General features: G+C 38.1%; 2 protein-coding genes across 2 annotated transcripts; one reads left to right on the top strand and one right to left on the bottom strand.

Moving 5' to 3' along the window:
• Positions 1–1139: 1139 nt before the first annotated feature.
• LOC117573649 (kinesin-like protein Klp98A) lies at positions 1140–15794 on the top strand. The gene is made up of 12 exons (XM_034256969.2): positions 1140–2027; positions 5423–5646; positions 9827–10140; positions 10212–10381; positions 11214–11649; positions 11710–12456; positions 12514–12687; positions 12838–12960; positions 13080–13193; positions 13253–14192; positions 14257–14432; positions 14496–15794. Exons 1-12 carry the CDS (start codon positions 1981–1983, stop codon positions 14736–14738), a joined length of 3708 nt encoding a protein of 1235 aa, XP_034112860.1. The 5' UTR covers positions 1140–1980; the 3' UTR covers positions 14739–15794.
• Positions 15781–22203, bottom strand: LOC117574455 (putative gustatory receptor 98b). Its single transcript, XM_052006914.1, has 5 exons — positions 22045–22203; positions 17342–18266; positions 16285–16337; positions 16035–16202; positions 15781–15971 (listed from the first exon to the last, which is right to left on the bottom strand). The coding sequence occupies exons 1-5, from the start codon at positions 22201–22203 to the stop codon at positions 15873–15875; spliced, it is 1404 nt and encodes a 467-aa protein (XP_051862874.1). The 3' UTR covers positions 15781–15872.
• Between the last annotated feature and the right edge of the window lie 676 nt (positions 22204–22879).

Below are 22879 nucleotides of genomic sequence, written 5' to 3'. Positions count from 1 at the left end.
ATAAGATACATTTGTATCTACATCGTTTTATCTCTCTATCTCAACAGCTCTTTCAATCCAACCTATACTTAAATATATAGCGTGTTTATTATCCGATTGTTAGAACACACAAAAAGCGGACATGTGAATTTAATCACGTTTCATCAAGGAAATTGCTTCTTTTTTTTAGTTTTCAGTTTCAATTCAATGTCACAGAATTATTTTAAATCACAAATTTAATTATTTGCAGACAGCAATCGGAAATGTTAGGCTCAACAGTTGAAATAAACAATTAATCTGTGCTTTAATTACACCTCTTTTACACATGCCGCTTTTACAGGGTATACGCTTGAGTCTACTCACTTGCATCTTTATGGTAGGAGTTGCTTAAGTGTGTGCGTGCGGTCAACGAACAGCGTTGTGAGTAAAAGAAAAACAGTTTAATAAATAATTAAGTCTAATTGATTTAGAAAATATTTGCGTTGCACTTCTCAGCAGTTATTTGGATAGAAGTTGAACTTAATTAGAGGAAGCTAACGGGAAGCAAAGTCTACAAAATGTTAGAAACGAAACAAATTTCATTCAAGATTCAAACGGAACTTTTTTTGTATTATATTTGGAATACTTTTCGATATTCCGACTAGACTTAGACTGATTTATAAAGTTCGAAGAATATATAATAAAAACAAATAAAAATTTTAATGCAATAACACCATTCTTATATTAGAGATCGATTTATTTTCGATGTTCTAATTGTTACTCAAAATATGTTGGATAATAATTTAAAATTTAGAAGGCGCACCCAGCAAGCAGTGTAACGGTCGGGAAGCAGTGCAAGCGGTAAACTGCTACGTTGAACCTTTTCTGTTCATTACACTTCACGTTAAATACATGTATTTGAATTGTTGCCGTTAATTAGGAAATAAGGTGTGGCATATTTATTTAAAAAATGTTATTCAATAAATTATTAATATTTTGTTTACTAAAAATTTATATTTTTGTATGCTAATAATATCACAATCATTTTCTAGTATAACAGTTTTTGCTTATTTGAGCTCATTTTGCAGCACTGTTTTCTTAGTCAGTGTGACCATTTGGTTGTGTGTAAAATAGCCCATACTGAAATTCTGTCTTGCGGTCACGCTGGACTTTGAGCAGTAAGAAGAAGATTTTGTGATGAGGTATATCGGAACGCGCACAAAATGCAGTAAAAAATTGTGCATAAAATTTCAAAATTCGTTCGTAATGCGCAAACTGGCGCAATTGTGCTAATTAAGTGGCCCTTTCTTTTGAGTTATAGTGGTTTTTTATAATACACATTACATACAAAAGGCAAATTACATCTTAATTGACATCAATACACAAACACATATGCGGGACACACACAGAACTCACATCTCGAGGGCTCGTGTGTGTGTGTGTGTGTGTTTGTGAGTGCTGGACTCTGCTTGACTGCGACGTTGGCAGCGACGTCGACTGCAGCTGTGGCTGCTGCTGCTGTTGCTGTTGTGGGCAACAATAAACAATGAAAGGTGCAAGTGAATCAAATTGTGTACAATCATTATTATTATTATTATGTGCTTGGCTCGTTGCTGTTGCTCTAAGTGTGACGGACGATGAAACAACGATGCACAAGACAACGAAAAGAAAAACAAACTAATAACAAGGCCAACAGCAACAGCAACAACAACAAAAATAATAACGCGCAAATACTGCATACAAGATACATAGAAACAAAAAGCAAGAAAACGAGAAATATCGTAACGAGGTGTGTTTTCTGTGTTGTGTTGTGTGCAAATAACAAAAACAAAAACCAAAATTACGTCGCCGTACTGTACACACCGTCTGCCTCCCACCCCCTCATCCTATCCACAATCCACATAGCGCTGCAGAAAAAGGAATATCAACAACACGAAATAGAAGCAGTGGAAGAAGCAGAGCCAAACAACAACAACAACAACAGCGACACCAACTAGAAGCAGAGCCAAACAACCACCCAAAATGTCGTCGCTCAAGGTTGCTGTGAGGGTTCGCCCCTTTAACTCACGGTGAGTGAACTGCTTGTATAGGAATTAGAATTTCAATATACAGTCCAATTGGGATTGGGCGGCGAGTGTTTCCACTTAGATAAGGCGGCAAAAAAAACGCCCCTCGTAAGCAACTGTTGCGCATTTCCAATTAAAAAAAAGTACACACTACGCAAATGTAAAATACCCAGAAAAATATAAAATAAAAAAATCAAAATTAAAAAGTCTGCGGCCATTCACCAAAAAATCAGTTACGCTGCTGACGTTGCCAAGTTCTTGTTTCTTGTATTTTTGTTGGCCAACAATTTGTTGAGCAAGCAGTCAGCGTGTGTTTTTTTTTTTTTTTGGTTTTTGGCCCCTCTTTGAAAGCCGCATTAAACCGAAAAATCTTACGGTTGTTTATGACGCTCGTCTAGCAAGCGCTTTTTTTTTGTATGTTTATCATGTCGTTGCTTTTGGCACAGTTACTTTTCAGCTCTTTTTTTTCTGCTGTTGTTTGGCTTAAACCCGCATACAAAGCAGGCGAACAAAGGCAACAAAAGATGAAGCACTTCTCTTATGATGTCATTCATCTCATTCGATTGTGGCAAACACAAAAAAAAAACGACATTCAATATACACACAAATTTAGCTTCTTTTAATGGCCTCTCATTTTGTGTTAATTGTGATTACAGGTGCGAATATCACTCTCTCTATCTATCTCCCTCTCGCACACTTCCTCCCAATTTGCGTACGTTCTCTAATGTGCATGCAGTGCTGATGACGTCATCGGTCATCTGCTTGCTGCTATGTAAAGCAGTTCACAAATGTGGCTCAGCTTAGTACTGCACACACACACATGCAAACAGACTCACACACACACACACACTCGTATGCTTAACGAAGCCATGCTTGTATGCAAATACATATTATTAAGCATTTTTGCTGTTTTGTTTGCAAAGGCTGTGCACTGCAAGAAAATACTTTATCTCTTGTGTTGTCTGTCGGGAAACAGGAAATAATAAAAGCTTTTTAAATATTGCTTGCATAGTTTTTAATAGCTAATTGTGTTTTTTTGTTTCTATGATGTATGGTTCAAATATTCGAGTAGTTGCCTCTGATAGCACTTACTATCTAATCGATTTTACAAACGCAAAGTCACACATAAAATACACTGCGAGATTTTTATTTGATATGCTAAAGTTTAGGAAAATTATGTGAGGTATATTTGGATATTAAAATACTGCAGGTTGGAATGTATACTAAAATGTGTATAAAATATCTTTACATATATCATTAAGATATATTGATATTTTTATTTGATATGCTAAAGTTTAGTAAAATTATGTGAGGTATATTTTGATATTAAAATACTGCAGGTTAGAATGTATACTAAAATGTGTGTAAAATATCTTGACATATATCATTAAGATATATTGATATTTTTATTTGATATGCTAAAGTTTAGTAAAATTATGTGAGGTATATTTTGATATTAAAATACTGCAGGTTAGAATGTATACTAAAATGTGTATAAAATATCTTTACATCTATCACTGGAATATTTTGATACAATTTTGAATATTTTGAATAATTAAACATTAAGATGTATACTACGAATAGCTCGAGTTTTGAAATATATTTCCATAAGTAAAGGCATAAATGTTGGTATTATTTATTTCATGCCAGAATACCTTAACTATGAAATAGTATTTTTAAGAGAAAGCATATATGTTGGTATTTTTTATTTGATGCCAGTATACCTTAAGTACCTTAAGTATTTTTTTTACAATTCAATGGTAATTTTAATTAAAAATGGGATTTTTTTCTAAAACTTAAAAGAGAATTTATTTTAAAATAGTAACTATCTAAAACTATAGTTTGTATTCCCGATTCAGGAATTATTTTTATACAAGAATTGAACTATAAAAATAATAAAGGAAAGTCCTATCACCTACAATTGAAGTTTACAAATAGTTGTATAAATCTTACTTAAAGCTCAATCTTAAACCACTCTTAAAATTATATATTCACATATGTTGCATAAAAAGTATGTCTTTCCAAACTGTGCCACTTCTTTTCTCCCAGTGTAGTCATGGAAGAGCGCACGTTGCTCGCAAAAAATCGTAGCAAAATAAGTATAATTACAATTGAATATACGGATGCGCAGTATGTAGAGTTCAACTCGAATTTTCGCTGCGATTTCTACACATACGCGAATATGGAAAAGATGTAGTATAAAAATATATTATTGTAAGCTGTGTATTATGAGTATTTTATGCACGCGAATAACAATTTGCAAGCAACTTCCATATTCATTGTGAAGTTTTGCCAGCAAGCGATTCATTCATTTGCTGCTGACTCACAAATTTGGTCATAATTGAAGGCGCTGTTTGGTGTGTGTTTATAGTTTGGGGTTTCGTGGTGTGAGGTTTGTTGGAATGAAGGCACAAATCAGCGCCACAGATTGAGATAACAAACTAAAGCGAGGGGAGGGGAGGGGAGGGAAATGTGCGCAATAAACTGAGTCAAAGCAAAGCCAAAGCAAACAAACAGATTAAAAATTAAAACCACTCGCAGGCAATGAGTGGAGAGAATACGACGAGTGTGTTTGAGCTGACGATGCGATGCGATGCTCTGCGATGCGCATTCAGTCTATGAGCAGCAAGCAGCAAGAGGAATGACCTAAAATTGTTGCCACAAATGGGGGCAAGAAGCGCAGAAGGCAGATAAAAAGTAGAAATGCCAAGAATTAGTAATAAAATGATACTGAGTTGTTGTTGTTGTGTTCGGGGGCCATTGACAGAGTCAAACTGGCGGCAAGTTTGTCTCGAATTGGGTGGCACATGCAACCGCGTGGCACATGCAACCGTGCGGTGGGTGTTGCACGATGAACTCAATATCAAAAAAAGTCGTACAAGTATACCGACCGGTTCCCCTAAAATATAAAACATATTCTAGCTGACCGCAGAGGCAACCAGAAAAGTCTCTCGTATTTGCCTTTGCTTGTTTTTCTCTCTATTTTCTTTTATGTGCTAGCAATCAAGTTTTTCATTTAACGATTTGCTGAGCAAAAACCGGAATTTCTTTTGTTGTGTGTGCTGCCTGGAAAAGTCATGTGACCGCGTGAAAAGCTTTTTTTTTTTTCTCTCTGTTGTGTTGTTATTTGCTACCTCCTATGGATTCTCGACATCGCGCGTCATTTAGCATTTTTCCAGATCATGCAAAATGCTTATAAATAGCGCTATTTATTATGGCCAGGTCGTTGCGAGCCAAGTTAATGGGGCCCTAGAGAACGCTAGCTAACAAACGACAACAAGCTGGTTTCTCCCATACTTCTCCTTTTTTGCTTGTTAATTTTTTGGGTCCAAGGTCGTTTACAGGGTATTTTAATGTCACTCTCAAATCATCCTCTCTCTCTCTTCTATTTCTTGCAGTGAAAATGACATGGACGCCCAGCTTATTGTGGAGATGGAGAACAAGAAGACGCGACTAGTGAAGCCTCGTTTGCAATCCATTCGCGATGCTGGAAGAGAAGCGCATCATGACTTCACATTTGACTATTCGTATTGGTCATTCGATGCGGAGGATTCACACTTTGCCACCCAAGAGCAAGTGTACAGCGATCTGGGCAACGATGTCGTCGATTGTGCCTACGAAGGTGAGTTCAACTCAACTCAACTGAGATGACTCAGCCCAAACAATTTGCCCCTGACTTTGACAGATTGACAAGACAAGAGACAAGTCGGTCGAACAATCAGTCAGTCAGTCAGTCGCTGTTTTGTTTACATTTCTTTTGCTTTTTGCTTTTGCGCTCTTTGATGTTTCCCGAATTTTCGCTGCGTGTCTAAAAATAACAAGAAAGAAAGATAGAGTTGAGTGTGCTTGACTCTGAGATACCCGATATTCATTGTGAATAAATGCTAAATAATGTGGTATTGAATTTAAAATATACTAAATGAATACACATCAAAAATACTAAAAATATACCAAATTACGAAAATTTGAAATACCAAAAATCCTACAAATATACAGAATGATATATTTCTATTGATTTCAAAATATACCAAATTAATAAACATCAAAAATACTGAAAATATACCAAATTTCGAATATTCAAAATACCAAAAATACTAGAAATATACAGAATGATGTATTTCATATATTCATAAAGTACCGTAAAATACTGAAAATATACCAAAGGCTTTATTTGGTATATGGATATAGTATTTTATTCGAAATTTACCAAGAAAAAAGACTACACGCAAAACGCTTTTGTTGTGCTACTTACTATTAATTTAGTATACAAATATACTTATTTAGTATATTCATATAGGACCACATATAATAATATACCATAGAGTGCAAAATATACCAAGAAAAAAACAGTATACGCTGCTAGCTTTTGACGTGCTCAGTGTGGTATTAATGTTAAAATATACCAAATCAATGTATCACAAAAATACTAAATATATACCAAAGACTATATTTAGTATATTCATATACGACTACATTAAAAATATACCAGAGAATGCAAAATATACCAAAGGAGGCACAAAGTTATAATACCCTTCTACTCTTTGGATAGCGAGTATAACAAGAAAAAAAGCGCTACTTGCTGCTCGCTTTTGGCGTTCTACTAAATTAATATTAGCCAAAAATACTAAATATATACCAAAGGCCATATTTAGTATATTCATATAGTATATTATATTGTTATTATTAGTATATTCATTTAGATTATACCAAATATACCAAATGGGGCACAAATTAGAATAGCCTTCTACCCTAGAAGTAGCGGGTATAAAGAGCAAAAACACGCTGCTCGTTTTTGGCGTGCTCGTCTATGCCTCAATAATCATGCAAATTTCCGCCTAACACTGCGGCTACGTAATATGGGCAAAGTCTATGTAGTTGTGGCTGTTTTACTATCAGCTGTAGTTGGAGTTGGAATAGAGGAGATTAGCGTTGATTGATTGTCGACACGACTGACGACTGTCACGTGCCTGGCGAAGATTTCCACTAGTGCGTAATATTTTATGCGCTTTCACTCGTGCCTCGAGAGGAAAATCCACCAGCAGAAAACTGTAAACTGTAACAGCTGAATTTCTATTATTGTTGTTGCTATTGCTGTTGCTGGCGAAAAACTATGCCGAAAAACCAAAACTAACTTTCGCCTACGACTGAATAAAATGCCAAGCGAAATGGAACAGCTGTTTTTTGTTTTTGTTGTTGTTGTTGTTGGCACGCTTTCAATATCAAATTACCCGAGCCAAGATTGGTCGAGTGGGAATGACAACACAACACAACGAAAACAAAACAAAACTGCAAGTGATGTCCACACACACACACACACACACACACACACACACACACACACACACACACATTTTCGAGCCATGCTGCTGACTGGCCAAATGCGGCAGTAACTTGGCTAAGCAATTGTAGCTGTCGCTGCCGTTGATGCTGCTGGCTGTTGTTGTTGTTGTTGTTGCGCCACTTGTGCGGTCTCGGATGACGTTGTTTTGGCCCGAGAGGCAATCTCTGAGTCGTCCCCTGCACAATAAGCAAGCTGTTGAGGTGCTTAAACGCCCATTGGTTGCGACTCATCTCATCTGTCTCTTGGACTGTCTATCTGACTGTCTGCAGTCTGACACTTGAGCTGCAATTACAGTAAAAGTGTTTATACCCTCTACCCATAGGGTAGCAGGGTATCATAACATCGTGCCCCAAGGAAATGTATGTAACAGGAAAAAGTACACAACTCCAACCCTATAAAAGATATACTATATATTCTTGATCAGAGCCATCAACCGAGATGATGATGAGATGATTAAAATCAATGTTAGTAGCTTTGACTGGCATTCTGGTATATTTTGTACTCTGTTATATTTTCCATGTAGTACTATTCAATATACCAAATATAGTATTCGGTATATTTTTAGTATTTTGTGGTATATTGCTTTTGACATAACTTAAAATTAATACCGCACTATTTTGTTTTCATGTAGCCTTTGGTATATTTGAAGTATTTTTGTGATATATTAATTTGGTATATTTTTAACTTATTACCGCTCTGTTTTGCTTTTATTCACAGTATGTACAATATATAGCATCTGGTATATTTCAAGTATTTTTGCGGTATATTATTTTGGTATATTTTAAAATGAATAATGCGCTGTTTTGCTTTGATTAAACATGGGTAGCTGATATCTCTTTCTAACTTGTTTAGTATTTTTGCAGTATATTATTTGGTATATTTTAAGAATAATACCACATCTCGGGTATCTCACAGTCGAGCACACTCGACTGTAGTTTTCTTACATTGTTTTTATTTGCAACGTCGCGTCATCTCACAGCATTCATCCTCATCATCACATTCAACACCTGCCTCTCTTTAAACCAACAATTCATCATGCGCTTAACGTTGTGAGTCAACATTTAGCTAATTTCTTTATACGTTTGTTCTCAATATAACCATATTAGAGGTTTTACAATCGATCCGTAAAATTGCGTAATCACTACGTCATATTGAAATAGGAATTAAAGAACGTATATACATTGTGCTAACGTCAAATCTTTATGTTCGCAATTAGCTAGGAGTGTGATTAAACACTCCAACTTTGATTTGGCATTGAGTTTTGATAAAAAAAAATGCAACTTGAGCATGAGAAATGAAGAAAATTAATTGATTTTGTCTGCAGAGTAATGTTAATAATGAATTTTGAAGATGATTGATTCTCTCTCAACCATGAATTTGAATAAGATTAAATAAGTATAGAAAGAGTTTCTATCATCCACTTATTAAGTATGTACGTTACCATATGTATAAAAAGAAATATTTCCTTAAATATATTCAACTATATATAGATTGAAATATTCCTCAATAATTTATAAGAAAGTTCCTTAAAATTTATTAAATATATAACTATATAATGATAGAATTATATTCCAATCATTCATTAAACATAATTATGTAAGAGAATATTTTATTTTCATATAATAAATATATATAGATTGCATTATTTGTCAACCACAAACATATAAATAATGCTTAATTTCGTTTCATTATTTGTCATCCCATAGTTAAATAGTTTTTCAATATATTTAGAATACATTAATCATAGATTTAAATATGAATAACAAGGGATTTTTACGTGTTTTTAAATGAAATATTTTCCGTACATTTTCTATTCATGTAAAGCGCATTTTTTACAATTGTTTTGACATGCTTATTAGTTCAACTTTATTACCTCTTTAAGAAATTCTATTGTTCAGTTTGACAGACAGATTTCTATTTTGTTATCTTGACATATATTTTGCTGAGGTTTATTTTAGAAATGCGCATTCATTATGCAAGTAAATGGCAAAATAATTTGTCTAGACTTGAAAATGTTTTCCCCAAAAAATAACTGCAATTATTGTTATTGTGAACAGACGCATTTTGGGGTCTTAATTCAACTCTCTTCGCTTAGTTAATTTGCTGCAGTAATTGGAGAGCATTTACTTTGTCTGGGGAATTGCTTTTTACTCAAGCATTTGCACAACTCAATTTAAAAATAATTAAAATACTTTAAAGACTTTTCGAGCGCCCTCGAGCACAATTCGATAGCTCGCTTGCAATCTTTGCTTTTATGAGACAGACAGTCTAACCTTGTCCTTTGAAATTTGCGACTGCTCGTCGGAGAGAAATAATTACGTGCAAAACGAGCTTAAATCCTAGGCTCATAAAATTAAACTACCACACCATCTGTTGCAAGCGTGTTGCATGCAATGACTGCCTCACATTAACATTAGATATGCCACCTCTGACCTTTTGTGATTTGTGTTTTCCTCGACAGGTTACAATGCCTGTGTGTTTGCCTATGGCCAAACAGGTTCTGGCAAGACGTTCACCATGATGGGCACCCCGAATAATCCTGGATTGATACCGCGCATCTGCGAGGAGCTCTTTGCACGCATGAAAGTGGGCCAGGAGTCGGGAACCGGATATCGCACACACGCAAGTTACCTGGAGATCTACAACGAGCGTGTCAAGGATCTGCTCGCAGCACAGAGCACAGGACATGCGTTGCGAGTGCGTGAACATCGCAGCCTGGGGCCTTATGTTGAGAATCTGTCGCAGCACGCAGTGTCCGACTTTGAGGAGATACAGGTGAGTGAAGTAAATGGAAATTTGTAACAATTTATTTCGTTTATTAATTGAAATTCCTTCTTTGGCATTAGGAATGCATTGCGAGGGGCAATGCACATCGCACCACGGCGAGCACGAATATGAATGATACGAGCAGTCGCAGTCACGCCATCTTCACGATCACATTTGTGCAGGCCGTCTTCATGAATGACATGCCAAGCGAGACAGTCTCCAAGATCCATTTGGTCGACTTGGCTGGCAGGTGCGTAAGCGGAGCATGAAATTATTGCCATTGTTACGAAGAGCGGGGAGTAACTTTGGCAACTTTTGAAAAGACAAAACTATATGTTTGCGATGGGCTAACAAAAAGTTCAACAATTTACAAAAAGTAGACAACAAAAAAGTAGTGTAATATAGGATTTAAATAGCTGCGAATGTTGCATTTAATTAGGCAATAAGTTTGTACAATTCGTGTAGAAATTAGATTAATGAATTTATAAATTCAAATGACAATTTTGTTAAACACGTTTAGAGTAGGAATCAATGATAACGACACTTAAACACTAACAGCAAGATAGGCAAAAATTTCGTTTAATTTGTGTATTAATTATATAACTGAATTGATGAATTTAAACGATAATTTTGTTGAATTCGTGTAGAGTGAGAAAATCATTCTTTACCCGCAATTTGCGCAATGCTTTTACTTTAATGCTAACCAGATTTGAATGGCTACAGCAAGACGTATTTCTTCATTAAATTTGAGTAGAAATTGCATTATTTAAAACGCTTACACTTCAATTTGTGCAACACTTTTACTTTAACACGATTAGCAACAGCAAAATGTATTTGTTTAATCGAAATCGTTCCATTTGTAAAAGAGTGATATTAATTATGAATCCGTTAAATATGTTCAGATTAAGAAATGAAAGTTAGCGACGCAATTTGTATTTATGTCAACAACATTACCGTCTTTGTAGTCCACAGTTGTTATCCTGCAATCGATCAACATAAAATACCAGATTAAATTTGAAGCTAGAATTGACAGCTCTGATTATAAGTTCAATCACTAACTTATACATTTTACTTTCTTCTAGTGAGCGCGCCAATGCCACGGGAGCGACGGGACAGCGACTGAAGGAGGGCGCCCACATTAACAAATCTCTGGTGACGCTGGGCAGCGTCATCTCGGCGCTGGCGGAACAGACGAGCGCCGCTCACATGCACAACTCTACCTCGCTGGCAACGACGCCAAACAGTGGCACAAAGCGTGTGCTATACATTCCCTATCGCGACTCCATTCTCACTTGGTTGCTCAAGGACAGTTTGGGTGGCAACAGCAAGACCATTATGATAGCTGCTTTGTCGCCAGCGGATTGCAATTACAGCGAAACGTTGAGCACGTTGCGCTATGCAAATCGAGCCAAGAACATCATCAACAAGCCAACTGTAAACGAAGATGCCAATGTGAAGCTGATACGCGAGCTCAGAGAGGAGATCAACAAGCTCAAGTCGATGCTGACAGGAGATATTGTAAGTAAATTAAAATTGAATTACTTAGTTCCTTATTAATTTGTTGCTTTTCTCTTTTAGCACTCGCTGCAGCCTTCGCTTAAGGTGTTGGCTGATCTGCAAAAGAAGGAGGCGCAGGAGAAAGTGCTCACCGAGGAATGGACGGAGAAGTGGAAGGTGGCACAATCCATATTGCAGGAGCAGAAGAGTCTTGGCTTGCGTAAATCAGGCGTGGGAGTTGTACTCGACTCGGAGATTCCCCATTTGATTGGCATACACAATGATGTGACAACCGGAGTGACGCTTTACAGCCTGAAAGAAGGCGAGACATGCATTGGCACCGAGGATGCCGAGCTGGCGCCGCACATTGAACTTGTGGGCGATGGCATAAGACCGCAGCACTGCAGCATTGTGTTGAAAGGAGGCGTGGCCACATTGCATCCATGTCCGCAAGCGCAGTGCTGGGTGAATGCGCATCTTATTGACGAGCCCAAGCAGATATCGCAGGGCGACATTATACTGCTCGGGCGCACCAACATCTTTCGCTTCAATAATCCCAGTGAGGCGGAGAAACTGCGCAAGGATTTGAATCGTTCGCAGCTGGACATGTCGCGTTTATCGTTGATAACCTCTTCGAGGGAGAATTTGCTGTCTTGCAGCGTGAATTTGGATGAGGACTCGATGACGGGCAGCACTTCATCGCCTTACAAACGCTCTGATCGCCAGTATTATCCACAGCGTCCAATGTCACGCGATGATCCCGAGCTGCAGGACGAGAATCGCAAGATTTTAGACACCATTGAGAATGCGCTCAAGCAGCTGAATGTGGTAAGTAAACTGAAAGTATCAAAAGTTCTCATTTAATCACATTTTCATCACTTTCAGGAACGTGTTCAGATGCACGATCAGTACAAGACAAAGGTGCACAAACTGACAGCAGAGCTGAAGCGTTTGGAACTGGAGAAAATGGATGGCATGCAGCTGTTGAATTGCCGTGAACAGGAGCTGCTTGCTCGCAAGGACATGCTCCTATGGGAGAAGAACAACGAGAAGGTTCAGGTGCGTTTAGCCTTCCAATTATTCTACGGCATGAATTCAATTTGAAATTGTTAAGCTTGTTTTCGAGTGCTTAAATTATGATTTAATTTGTATGTCTTGGCCTTTCGTTTCCTTATGCGTTTATTTTTGTTCGTTTCATTTTCGTTTTAGATCGACATTGTGTGTAGACAAATTACTGCGTTTCAAACACAGCTCGACTCTAAGAAACGCGATTTCTCTGAGTATGTAGCCAAAGAATTGCAGGAACTGCATGATTGTGGCAAACTTGACGAGGTTTGTGCGCCGTTCCTTTTTATTTAATTACACATTCTTATATTTTTAAATACATTTCGTTTAATGCTTGCTAAGCTACTTCAATGTTTGGTTTTCTAACAATTGCAACCACTTTGCAGATGGGCATGAAGATCGAGGAGGGAACGCCGCTCAACGATGAGTTGTTGTTGCAAGTGTCCGACTCGCTGGACTTGTTTGCCGCGCAGTTTATCAAGGACACAGTGCGAAGAAATGTAAGTTTGTTCAACATATGAAAGACAGACTTTCTTTACTCACTCTAAATAACTTACAGAACGAGGAAATACGACGATTGGACGAACAGATAGCTGAAAAGGAGCGCATACTCAATGCCAGCACCAGCAAAATAGCTAAAGTAGACGAAACTATGCTGGAGATTCAGGCGCAATTGGATCGCTTGCGACTGGAGCGCATTGAGGGGGAGAAGGAAGCGCAGAGCATCAAGACCAAGAAGCAGAGCATGCAACTGCAAGTGCAGAGCTCCAATGAGATGGACGATGTGTCCAAGTCGGACACGTATAAAACATGTGATACTTTCCCCTCGGACTTCTCGCCCACTATCACCGAGGGTCAGCAGTCGCCACTGAGCAATTGCTCCTGCGATGCAGGTGATGAGGCGGAGGATACGCGCAAGGACGACTTCTCCGGCAGCAGCGAGGACACTTCACGCACCTGCACGGCGGGTCCAAGCAGCGGAAGTGCGCCCAGCTCGCAGGCCGTCATGAGCGACAGTGGCGTCTGCTTGGATAGTCGTAATCAGGCTCTGTTGCAGAATGGCGTCGCAGCCAATCATCGACATCAAATGCGCACCAGTGATGAGGAGACTGGTTCGTGTTCGTCCTGCGAAATCGGACGCTATCCGGGACTAACAAGAGCTTATTGTCCGCTGCATGCGAAGCGTCGCAAGATTGCGGCCCAAAAGGCGTTGATTATGAAGAACCTCGAATCGGATGTGAACAAGACGGAGTTGGATGAGCAGATTGCCGATTTGCAGGATTTGCAGCGTAGCTACATACAATTGGAGCAGGAGCTGCTGCAGTCTGTGCAAGATCTAGAAGCGCATGCTTTATGCTGTGCGGAGGAGCGTGCCGGTCACATGGCCAGCTCAATAATGCGCTCGAGTGTGATGAGCCCCACCAGCATGGAGGATTCCAACTCGCAAGGCTACTCGCCAAGCATGACCAGATCGTGTCCGTCCATGTTAAGGGAGTGCAGTAAGTCAATACTTAGATGCTTGTTAGTGAAGTTTAACTCATTTAGTTCATTCTTTTCTTACAGCTGAGGGCGAACACTTTATTACCATACCCACATTTGTGATGCGTGGAGCTGGCAAGCAGACGCATTATGAGTATGAGGTGCGCATTGCGCTGCCAGATGGTAAGCTCAACATTCTGCGTCGCTACAGTCGCTTTCGTGAGCTGCATCTCTGCATGAAGCACTGCTATGGGGCCAAGGTAAGTCTGCTTTAATACTTCAATAATTTCTCAATTGTAATCTTTGCCTTCTTTTCCTTGCAGATCTCTGCTTTACCATTTCCACGTCGCGAACTCTTCGCCTCGAACAGCGAGCCGGTGGCCAAGCATCGTCGCCGTTTGCTCGAGCTGTATCTGCGTCGGCTCTTCGTCGTCTGCTCGAAGATACCGCAGTGTCCGATCTATGAGGGACCCGGTGGGCCGGGCCTGACGCGTGCCTCCCTCGTACAGCTGTCGTCTTTTTTCAAGAAAGGCCTGTTCGAGAACGGAAAGCATGGGACGGGATAATAGTTAACCTACTGCTGAATTATCTCCTGCCTACAGTGTGTCTATGTATCTATTTGTACTATCTGCTCAGCTATATCGGCGAGCAAATGCACCTGTTTTGACAAGTGAAATCCGTAATCGAGAATCGATAATCTGTAAAACGGTAATCGGTAGACTGTAAGACCTTGTATGTACCATGTACCATGTACTATGTGTAAGACCACCAGTGTCCTTCCAAAATACGAGTATGTTATTATTTTTATACCACTATTTGAATATATAATCTTATACCCGTACTCACACCTATCGCTGTGCAATCTCTGCGTGTAATCCATCAACCAATCAAGCAACCAACCAATCAGTGTATGAAGCCTTAAACTAATTGTAAATCTAACTGCCAACGGCATTAACATGTATCTTTATATAATTATACTGTAAACTTTATACAATGCGGTTATAACTTCCACACAGTTAAAACAGTTGAGATTCCAACTATGAAAATGCTCAGTTGGTTTGTTCGTTTGTTTGTTTGCAAACTTTTAAATAGCTAATTTTTGAACTAGTTAAATATATATACAACATATACGTAAGCATAAGTTATTCCAGTTATTCAGTCTGTGATTATCAATTGAATGAAGAACTTCAAATCCAAAACAAAAAAGTACGAAACTCAACATTTCAATTAAAAAGCATGTACTAAATTTTGATTAGTTGTTGTAAGCGAGCTAAAGAGCTATTAAAACACTGATGTGGGTTTTGGGTAGGCAGACATTTAGCAGTAGGCGATAAGCAATATTTTAGCATCTAAGCATCGAGCACTTAGCAATAAGCCGAACGTCGCAATTACAAACAAACAAATAAGTACACTTCACTAATTATGAGTACAACTGACCGCAATTGCAACCGCAAATGTAATGCAACCGCAACAAAAACATGAAATGTTTAATAAGTCTAATATAAATGATTAGGTTAAGCACTTAGCTCTATGACAATTGATCGTTGAAACTGACATTGAATAGCATTGAAACAATAATAGTTTAAATGTTTGAATAAACTAATTTAATACGAAATTTAAAACCACAGAAATTTATTCTTAACAGCAACTGTTAACCGTAATGTTAAGTGCAGAGCTTAAAGCTTTCTCAGCTCTAAGCTTTAGCCGTTACGTTGCGTAGCCGCCTGTTTGGTGTCGAGCAACGCTTGCAGCTTGAACTGTATTAAAATGATGGTGAAACTGATGATGGTGACAACCATCTGGAAGCGAAAGTCGATGAGACTCGAAGAGTGTGCCTTTAATTAATCACATATTAAACTTACGCCGCCAAAGTATTTTAGATTGATGTCGAAGAAACCGCCGCAGGTGAAGCGCAATTTTAAATGCTCCAGCTGCAGCGCATATTCCATGACCACCATGCTGAGCTCTTGCGGCGTAATGCGACCGCAACCACAGCGTATATTATGCAGAATGCGACCGAAACTATTATACTGTGTGCAAATTGCAATTAGAATGCGAGTTCAGTATGTAAAATAAACTGTGACTTGCCAAGCTGATGCAGTTGTGGCTGACATAGCAGGGTATCAGCAGATTCGTCAGCAGTATCAACAAGTAGAAAACGCGATCTACAATAAATTCACGATTAATACAAGTAAAAATGGTAAAGTTGAGTGAGCTCGACTGTGAGATACCCGCTGCCCATTTAGAATAAAAGCAAAATAGTGGGGTTATCATTTCAAAATATACCAAATAATTATACCACAAATATACTGAATGCTATATTTGTTATATTGATATATATTGTGAATAAAAGCAAAACAGTGGGATCTTAATTTCAAAATATACCAAAAAATATACCACAAATATACCGAATGATATATTTAGTATATTGATATATATTGTGAATAAGAGTAAAACAGTGCGGTATTAATTTGAAGACAACTCGAATTAATATACCACAAAATACTAAAAATATACCAATTGCGTTATTTGGTATATTGATATATATTGTGAATAAAAGCAAAACAGTGGGGTATTAATTTTGAAATATAGGAAAATGATATACCACAAAAATACTAAAATTATACCGAAATGCTATCATGGGTATATTGATATATAAATACTAAAAATATACCGAACGGTATCTTTGATGTGTTGATATAGTACTCGATTTAATATATATAAATACTGAAAAATACTGAAAGCTATATTTGGTATATTAATATATAAATACTAAAATTATACCGAATGCTATCTTTGGTATATTAATTTAGTACTACATGCTATCTTTGGTATATTGATATATGAATACTGAAAATATACCGAATGCTATCTATGGTATATTAATATAGTACTACATTCAAAATATATAAAAATATTTAAAATATGCCGAATGCTATCTTTGGTATTTTGATATATCACTACTTCAAAATATACCATAGAGTGCAAAATATATTAGCCAAAGCAACTGAAGCCCGATCTGCAGTAGACGATCAGAGATCCAGTGTTGCATACGGACAGACAGCAGAAAAGTCTCCTTTTGCCTGTTACACACACTTCTTGGAGGCACAAAGTTGTAACCTATGGCTAGCGTGCTTAATATATCATTAATGAGTTACTCTTCACTTACAGAAGCGACAGCAATCGTTGGGATTGAGCGCCTGTATGTAGGCCCAGTTGACAATGTGCAGCACGCAAACTCCATTATAAAGAAAGATCAGCAGCATAGGGAGTAGAAAGTAACCCTCGAGTTGTCCCACAAGCAGCCAGATGCGTCCCAACAGCTGCTTGTTGCGTCTCATGGCCAGGCACAGCGCCTGGAGCAAAGCACGCTGTTCGCAGTTGCTCAGCTCCCGTTGAAGTTGCAGCAATTTATGCCGCAGTCTGCGAAGCAATTCCCTTATTAAGAACACATACAACGTGTACTCAATACTCTTGAATTCCAGCACAATTATGATGAACTCGGTGAGAATTCTATCGCGCCAACTCATAAAGTCCGTGAGCACAGGAATTGTGAGACGTGGTAAGACGAGCACAATAAATATGGCCCACAGTCCGATGCGTTTAAACATATAGATGCGGAAATTGGGCTGCTTGCACTTACTGCCAAAGGATTGAAAGGTGCCATCGATGTCTTTCTCGAGTGCTGCTATTTCTCTGTAGATGTCTCCCAATCTGCCGTAGTGGATGAACATATAAACATAGTTGGTGGCCATCAGCAGCGTGTAAAAGAGTTTCTGCACCAAACCCAAAGCGTTTGTAAAGTCCGTCACCTCCAAGGTTTGCACCTCAATCGCAAGTATAACCACATTGATGAATGTAACCCAGACTGAGAGCAGCAGAATGCAGCAGCTGTAAAGTGAGAAGATCGACAGCAAGAACTTCCGTTGCCAGCTCCGTGAACTCATGCCAAAGCTGCTGGGCGGCGGTGTCAACGTGAGCAGCGCGAAGAGCTGCAGATAGGGACGCGATGTTGCCAGCAGTTGACCCTCCATGGCGAGACTGAGCCAATCAATAGAACGTATATTACGTATACGCCACCTGACCGCATAGTTCTGTGCGATTAATTGTTTAGATACTCAGCTCAGTTGAGCGTATAAAAAGATGCTTAACTTTTCTGTATGGCCAATTGTCATATTGTAACAATTGCAGCGCATAGAAAATGTTCATCGCTGGCAATTGGTTTCTGTTCGGTTTCCATTAATGTGCTGCTGCTTCTGCTGCTGCTGCACTCGTTTCTGCATAGCAATTATTCCACTTCCTTTCTTCATTTAGTCGTTTGTGCAATGGCAACATAGACAGCAGACAGCACTTGTAGGTGTATGTATGTGTGTGTGAGTGTTTGCTGCATGCATGAGAACTTGGACAAGCCAAATCAAATGAAAACACTCTCCTGTCCCTCCTACACTGAAAGAAAAGTGATAAAATCAAGATAATGGTTCAAGAACATGAAAATCTTAATGATAGAAAACAAATCATCATTTTAAGAACATTGAATATAAAACTCAAGTGATTATTAGTAAGAGAACAAAATCTCATAGTTTTAAGACCAAAAATCTTATTATAAGATGAAAAAAGTATTACATTATACTATTTCTTGCTACTATTTATTTACTTACGAAATACTTATCATCGATTTGCGCAGCTTTTAAATGCGGTACCTCCTTTCTTAGACTAAGATAAAGAATGGTTCGCAACAGCTCGACTAACTGGTCTATGAACTAAAACACTCAAAGCTTGACTAAATCTTTAAAGGAATTTTATTCAATACAGAATTTTTTAATCTAAATCTAGTTTTTTGGTGCTATTTTGTCAATTTGCCATTTTTCAGGCTAATGTTCTTAGTTATAAGAAATTGTTATTAAAGTCATATTTCTTTGAAGAACACAATTTTTGAATCGGATGTTCTTGATTTCAGAAATTGGTCTTTTTTCCAGTGCATACTCCGCCGCTTGCTAATCTCGAGTGCACTCGGACATACGCGGACATCCGGCAGCCCATCGGCAGGATCATGTGTCCTTTTTAATTTTAAACTACTTCACTTTAGTCTTGCTCTAAGTCCACTCCAACGAACGAACGAACGAACGAGGCAGCCATGATGATGTTCGCTTTCAAGTCCTTTTCTTTTCAGCTTGATTAAGCACTTTGTGTAAATGGAGCACATGCAGATGTCACTTGTTAACAGCCCCAACTCCAACTCTAACCCGATGGCATTTTTAATTTACCAAACTCGAGATTAGACTTTGAAAAGGGGAAAGGGAATGAGATTGCAAGAGAATCAGGTCTGCATTGTGCTCTGCTCTCATTCAGCAAACAATTATTGAAATATAATAAAATTAAATAATTTTTAACAAGCCACAGGAAAACGGAAGTGCACGCAGACCAAAAAAGAGAGATAGAGAGAAAGGGGAAACGGGAGGAGACAAAGCTGACACAAAAGCCGATGGCTTCACATCGCGTGCTGATAGTTTTTTTAATGGCCTTTTGTTGTGCTTATTATAAATACACTTGGGTATTGTTTAAATTGCATTCTGTACAACACAAAAAAAGGAAAAAAAGAATGGAACAACACCAGAAAAATAGCCAATATATTTTATTTGCAAAGGTAAATAAATTCGCATAAAGGCATGTAAGCTGACTTCAGGCTGAGTTTGTGTGCGTGTAATAAACAAATACATTTTTATTATTTATGTATTCATGGCCATTAAACGGATATCCGTGGACATTGCGCGTTAAATTGCAATGCATCCCGCTCTCCTTCCGCTTACTTGCACCTCTCTCTTTCGCTCTCCTATCTCTGCATCCTTTCTGCTTATGGGCGACTTTAATATGCATTGCTGCGTCTACATATGCCAAAAGGGCGGCGGCTGCTGTTGCACTCACATGTTATTAAATTAACGCACAAATTAACGAAAATTACGCGTAGCTTAATGAAATTTCCACGATTTTTCATTCTGACACGCTGAGCTGAATCTCTGAGCTGCAAAATCTGCTTAAAGACTTGACCCAATGAGCTGTGAATGGTAAATGAATTTCACGTTGAAATTCATTTCATACACTGCACGAAATAGTCGGGAAAGAACACAATTGATTTACATTTTTAAACTCCATTCAAAGTTGCACTTCAGTCACTCCTTTGAATTTGCGACGTTGCCATGCGTATACTTAATATGCTTTTTTCCTCATAGTCACATGCTTTGTCACGTTGAAATTCGTTTCATACACTGCACGAAATAGTCGCGAAAGAACACAATTGATTTACATTTTTAAACTCCATTCAAAGTCGCACTTCAATCACTCCTTTGAATTTGCGACGTTGCCATGCGTATACTTAATATGCTTTTTCCCTCATAGTCACATGCTTTGTCAACTCATCATCATTCGATTCAACTGGCAGCTTTGTTTGGTTATCTCGCTTTTATGTTCACAAATAAAATCACCAACATTATCGTAACTTCAGATCTGTCTCGCTTTGCTTTGCTTTGCATCCAGTGCGTATACTTAATTTAATTGTAATCCTTGGCAAATCGAAATTGAGTAAAATAGAGTAGGTCCTGCACCTCTAATTGATAAGTGTAACAAATTGTTGTTGCCAACAGCATCAGATAAGCAGCGGAAATGGAAAGAAGGCAAAGCGAAAAGCCGAAAAGAAATCGAAAAAGAAATCCATAAACATTGCGTTATCGCGGGAAAAGCTGCTGCCTATGTTACAACATACCGGCAGAATTTTCCTTGAAAATTGTAGGAAATATCAATTGTCATGCTGGCAACCAACGTTTGCTATGTGTGTGTGTGTGGTATTAGCGAGAGTTGAGTTGAGAGTTGAGAGCTGAGCGTCTGGCTAGACATTTCAGCTGCGCGGCATCGATATGTAATCAATGCTTTCAAATAACTTTGCAATACTCGACACGGCTTTTGTTTTGTACAATTCAAGTGCGGAAAACGCCACCGCAGCATGGCAATCTCAATCCCAAGCCGAGGAAGCAAAACAATGGCAGCTTAAGTGAAGAGTGTGGAGTGTGGAGTGTGTGGTGGAGTAATTGTATAGATGTGTGTTCGCTGGTTATCCTTAAGGCGCACGAAAAAGGATTTCAATAATGCGCCGTACAATCTGTGCTGAAAGCTTAAACAATAAAAAGTGAAAATTCCGCAAAAGCCCAGACGTACTCTTCGCATGATGTGGTTAAGCATATTATCAATAGCAGAGCCCCAAACCCAAGTTGTCTGTCCTTGTCCTTGTCCCTGTCCCTGTCCTTAGATGGACGAGTTACATTTGCGGTTGGCAGGCTCAAGACAATGCGACATGTGTCTCTCTTCAATGTTACAACAAGACAATGCAGATTAGCTGCCTTAGATTGGGCTCAGCACAATGTCTCTCTCTCTCTGTCTGTCTTTCCTTCTTTCTGTCCAACCACTTTGGCTTTGATTTAAATGAATAACAAGATTCAGTTAGGCTCGAGTTCGAGTTCCGAGTTCGAGAGCGAGTTCGATGCCAAGGCAGCAGCACCCATTTCAACAATGGTTCAGGGGATTTTCAAGTGGCACAGCAGAAGAAGAAGACAAGCACGTTCTGCATATGAATATGAATATGTTGCCTGTCAGTCGAAACATACGTTTCGAGTATTGATTTGGAAATCCCAAATCGAAATCAATTTCCTTTCCTCTCTCTCTCTTCAAGTGGCAGCTGCACAACAGTATTTTATACTTTGTTTTGTTTGTTCTCTCTGTTTGTGTGTGTTTGGAATGAGTTAGTGATTATCCTTGTTGTATCTAGTGCACTTTCTCTGCCCTGCGGCTTATTAGCAAAATTAGTTTCGTCTGATTGTCACAAACGTATGCAGCTGGCAGTAAATGTTCCTCTTCTCTGCTGCTGTTGCTTTTAAGCTGCAACTGATTTATGTTAATGGTCTTGCCAAATATTTGCACCAGCAACATTGCGAATGTGAATGCGAACTCGTATTCGTATTCGTATTCGTACTCGAATGTGATCATTATTATTAGCCATGTTTGCTGCCGTAGTAAAACTGTCATACGTGTTCCGCCTGCAGTTGCCAACATTTGTGGCAGTTAAACAAAAAAAAAAAACAACTAAAAGTTAAACAAGCAACAGTTGAAGAGTTGCAAGTGATTGACTAACAGGTTGACCTGGAAGTTACTGTGATAAATATATAAAGGATTTATGAATATTTTATAACAAATAAGTGGTCTATAATTGTGTCGCGGAAGGAGTGCCTAGAAAGTTCAAAATTTAGTTCAAAATATCTTCATTTTATCATCAACTATAGTATAATAATATCTTCAAAGTGAAATGTTAAAAAAAGGTTTTAAAGGGCATATAAATCAAAAGAATGAGAAAGGCTACGAATTTCCTACTCGAAGTGCAAACTAACCAATCATTAGTCAACTTCTCTGCAACTTGGCTAACAAAATGAACTAATACTTAATCCAATCAAATTTTGACACTTTTATGTATTTTTCCTAATTTGTTTAAATATTTTTTAAATTTCTGTTTCGCTTCTGTTCATATATTTTGCACTAAATTGAATAAGTATTGCAAATCTTTGTATTTAAATTAAACAACAATCTTACATACTAACTAATTACGTATACGACTCGATACTTATGAAAAGATGTTTGTTGTGAAAAGCTTTTTAATAGTATATGCTTT

Source organism: Drosophila albomicans, chromosome 2R (assembly GCF_009650485.2).
Source record: "Drosophila albomicans strain 15112-1751.03 chromosome 2R, ASM965048v2, whole genome shotgun sequence".
Lineage (NCBI taxonomy): Eukaryota > Metazoa > Arthropoda > Insecta > Diptera > Drosophilidae > Drosophila > Drosophila albomicans.
Note: the sequence above shows the minus strand (reverse complement) of the source record. Positions and strands in the feature narration are given on the sequence as shown.

Coding starts and splice junctions, on each gene's coding strand:
- LOC117573649 (XM_034256969.2), top strand. CDS start 1,981: ATGTCGTCGCTCAAGGTTGCTGTGAGGGTTCGCCCCTTTAACTCACG. Junction 5,647..9,826: donor CGTCGATTGTGCCTACGAAG/GTGAGTTCAACT, acceptor TTTCCTCGACAG/GTTACAATGCCTGTGTGTTT. Junction 12,961..13,079: donor ATTGTGGCAAACTTGACGAG/GTTTGTGCGCCG, acceptor ACCACTTTGCAG/ATGGGCATGAAGATCGAGGA.
- LOC117574455 (XM_052006914.1), bottom strand. CDS start 22,203: ATGATCACATTCGAGTACGAATACGAATACGAATACGAGTTCGCATTC. Junction 18,267..22,044: donor ATTTACTGCCAGCTGCATAC/GTTTGTGACAAT, acceptor TTAATCGCACAG/AACTATGCGGTCAGGTGGCG. Junction 16,338..17,341: donor CAACGATTGCTGTCGCTTCT/GTAAGTGAAGAG, acceptor AATTTATTGTAG/ATCGCGTTTTCTACTTGTTG.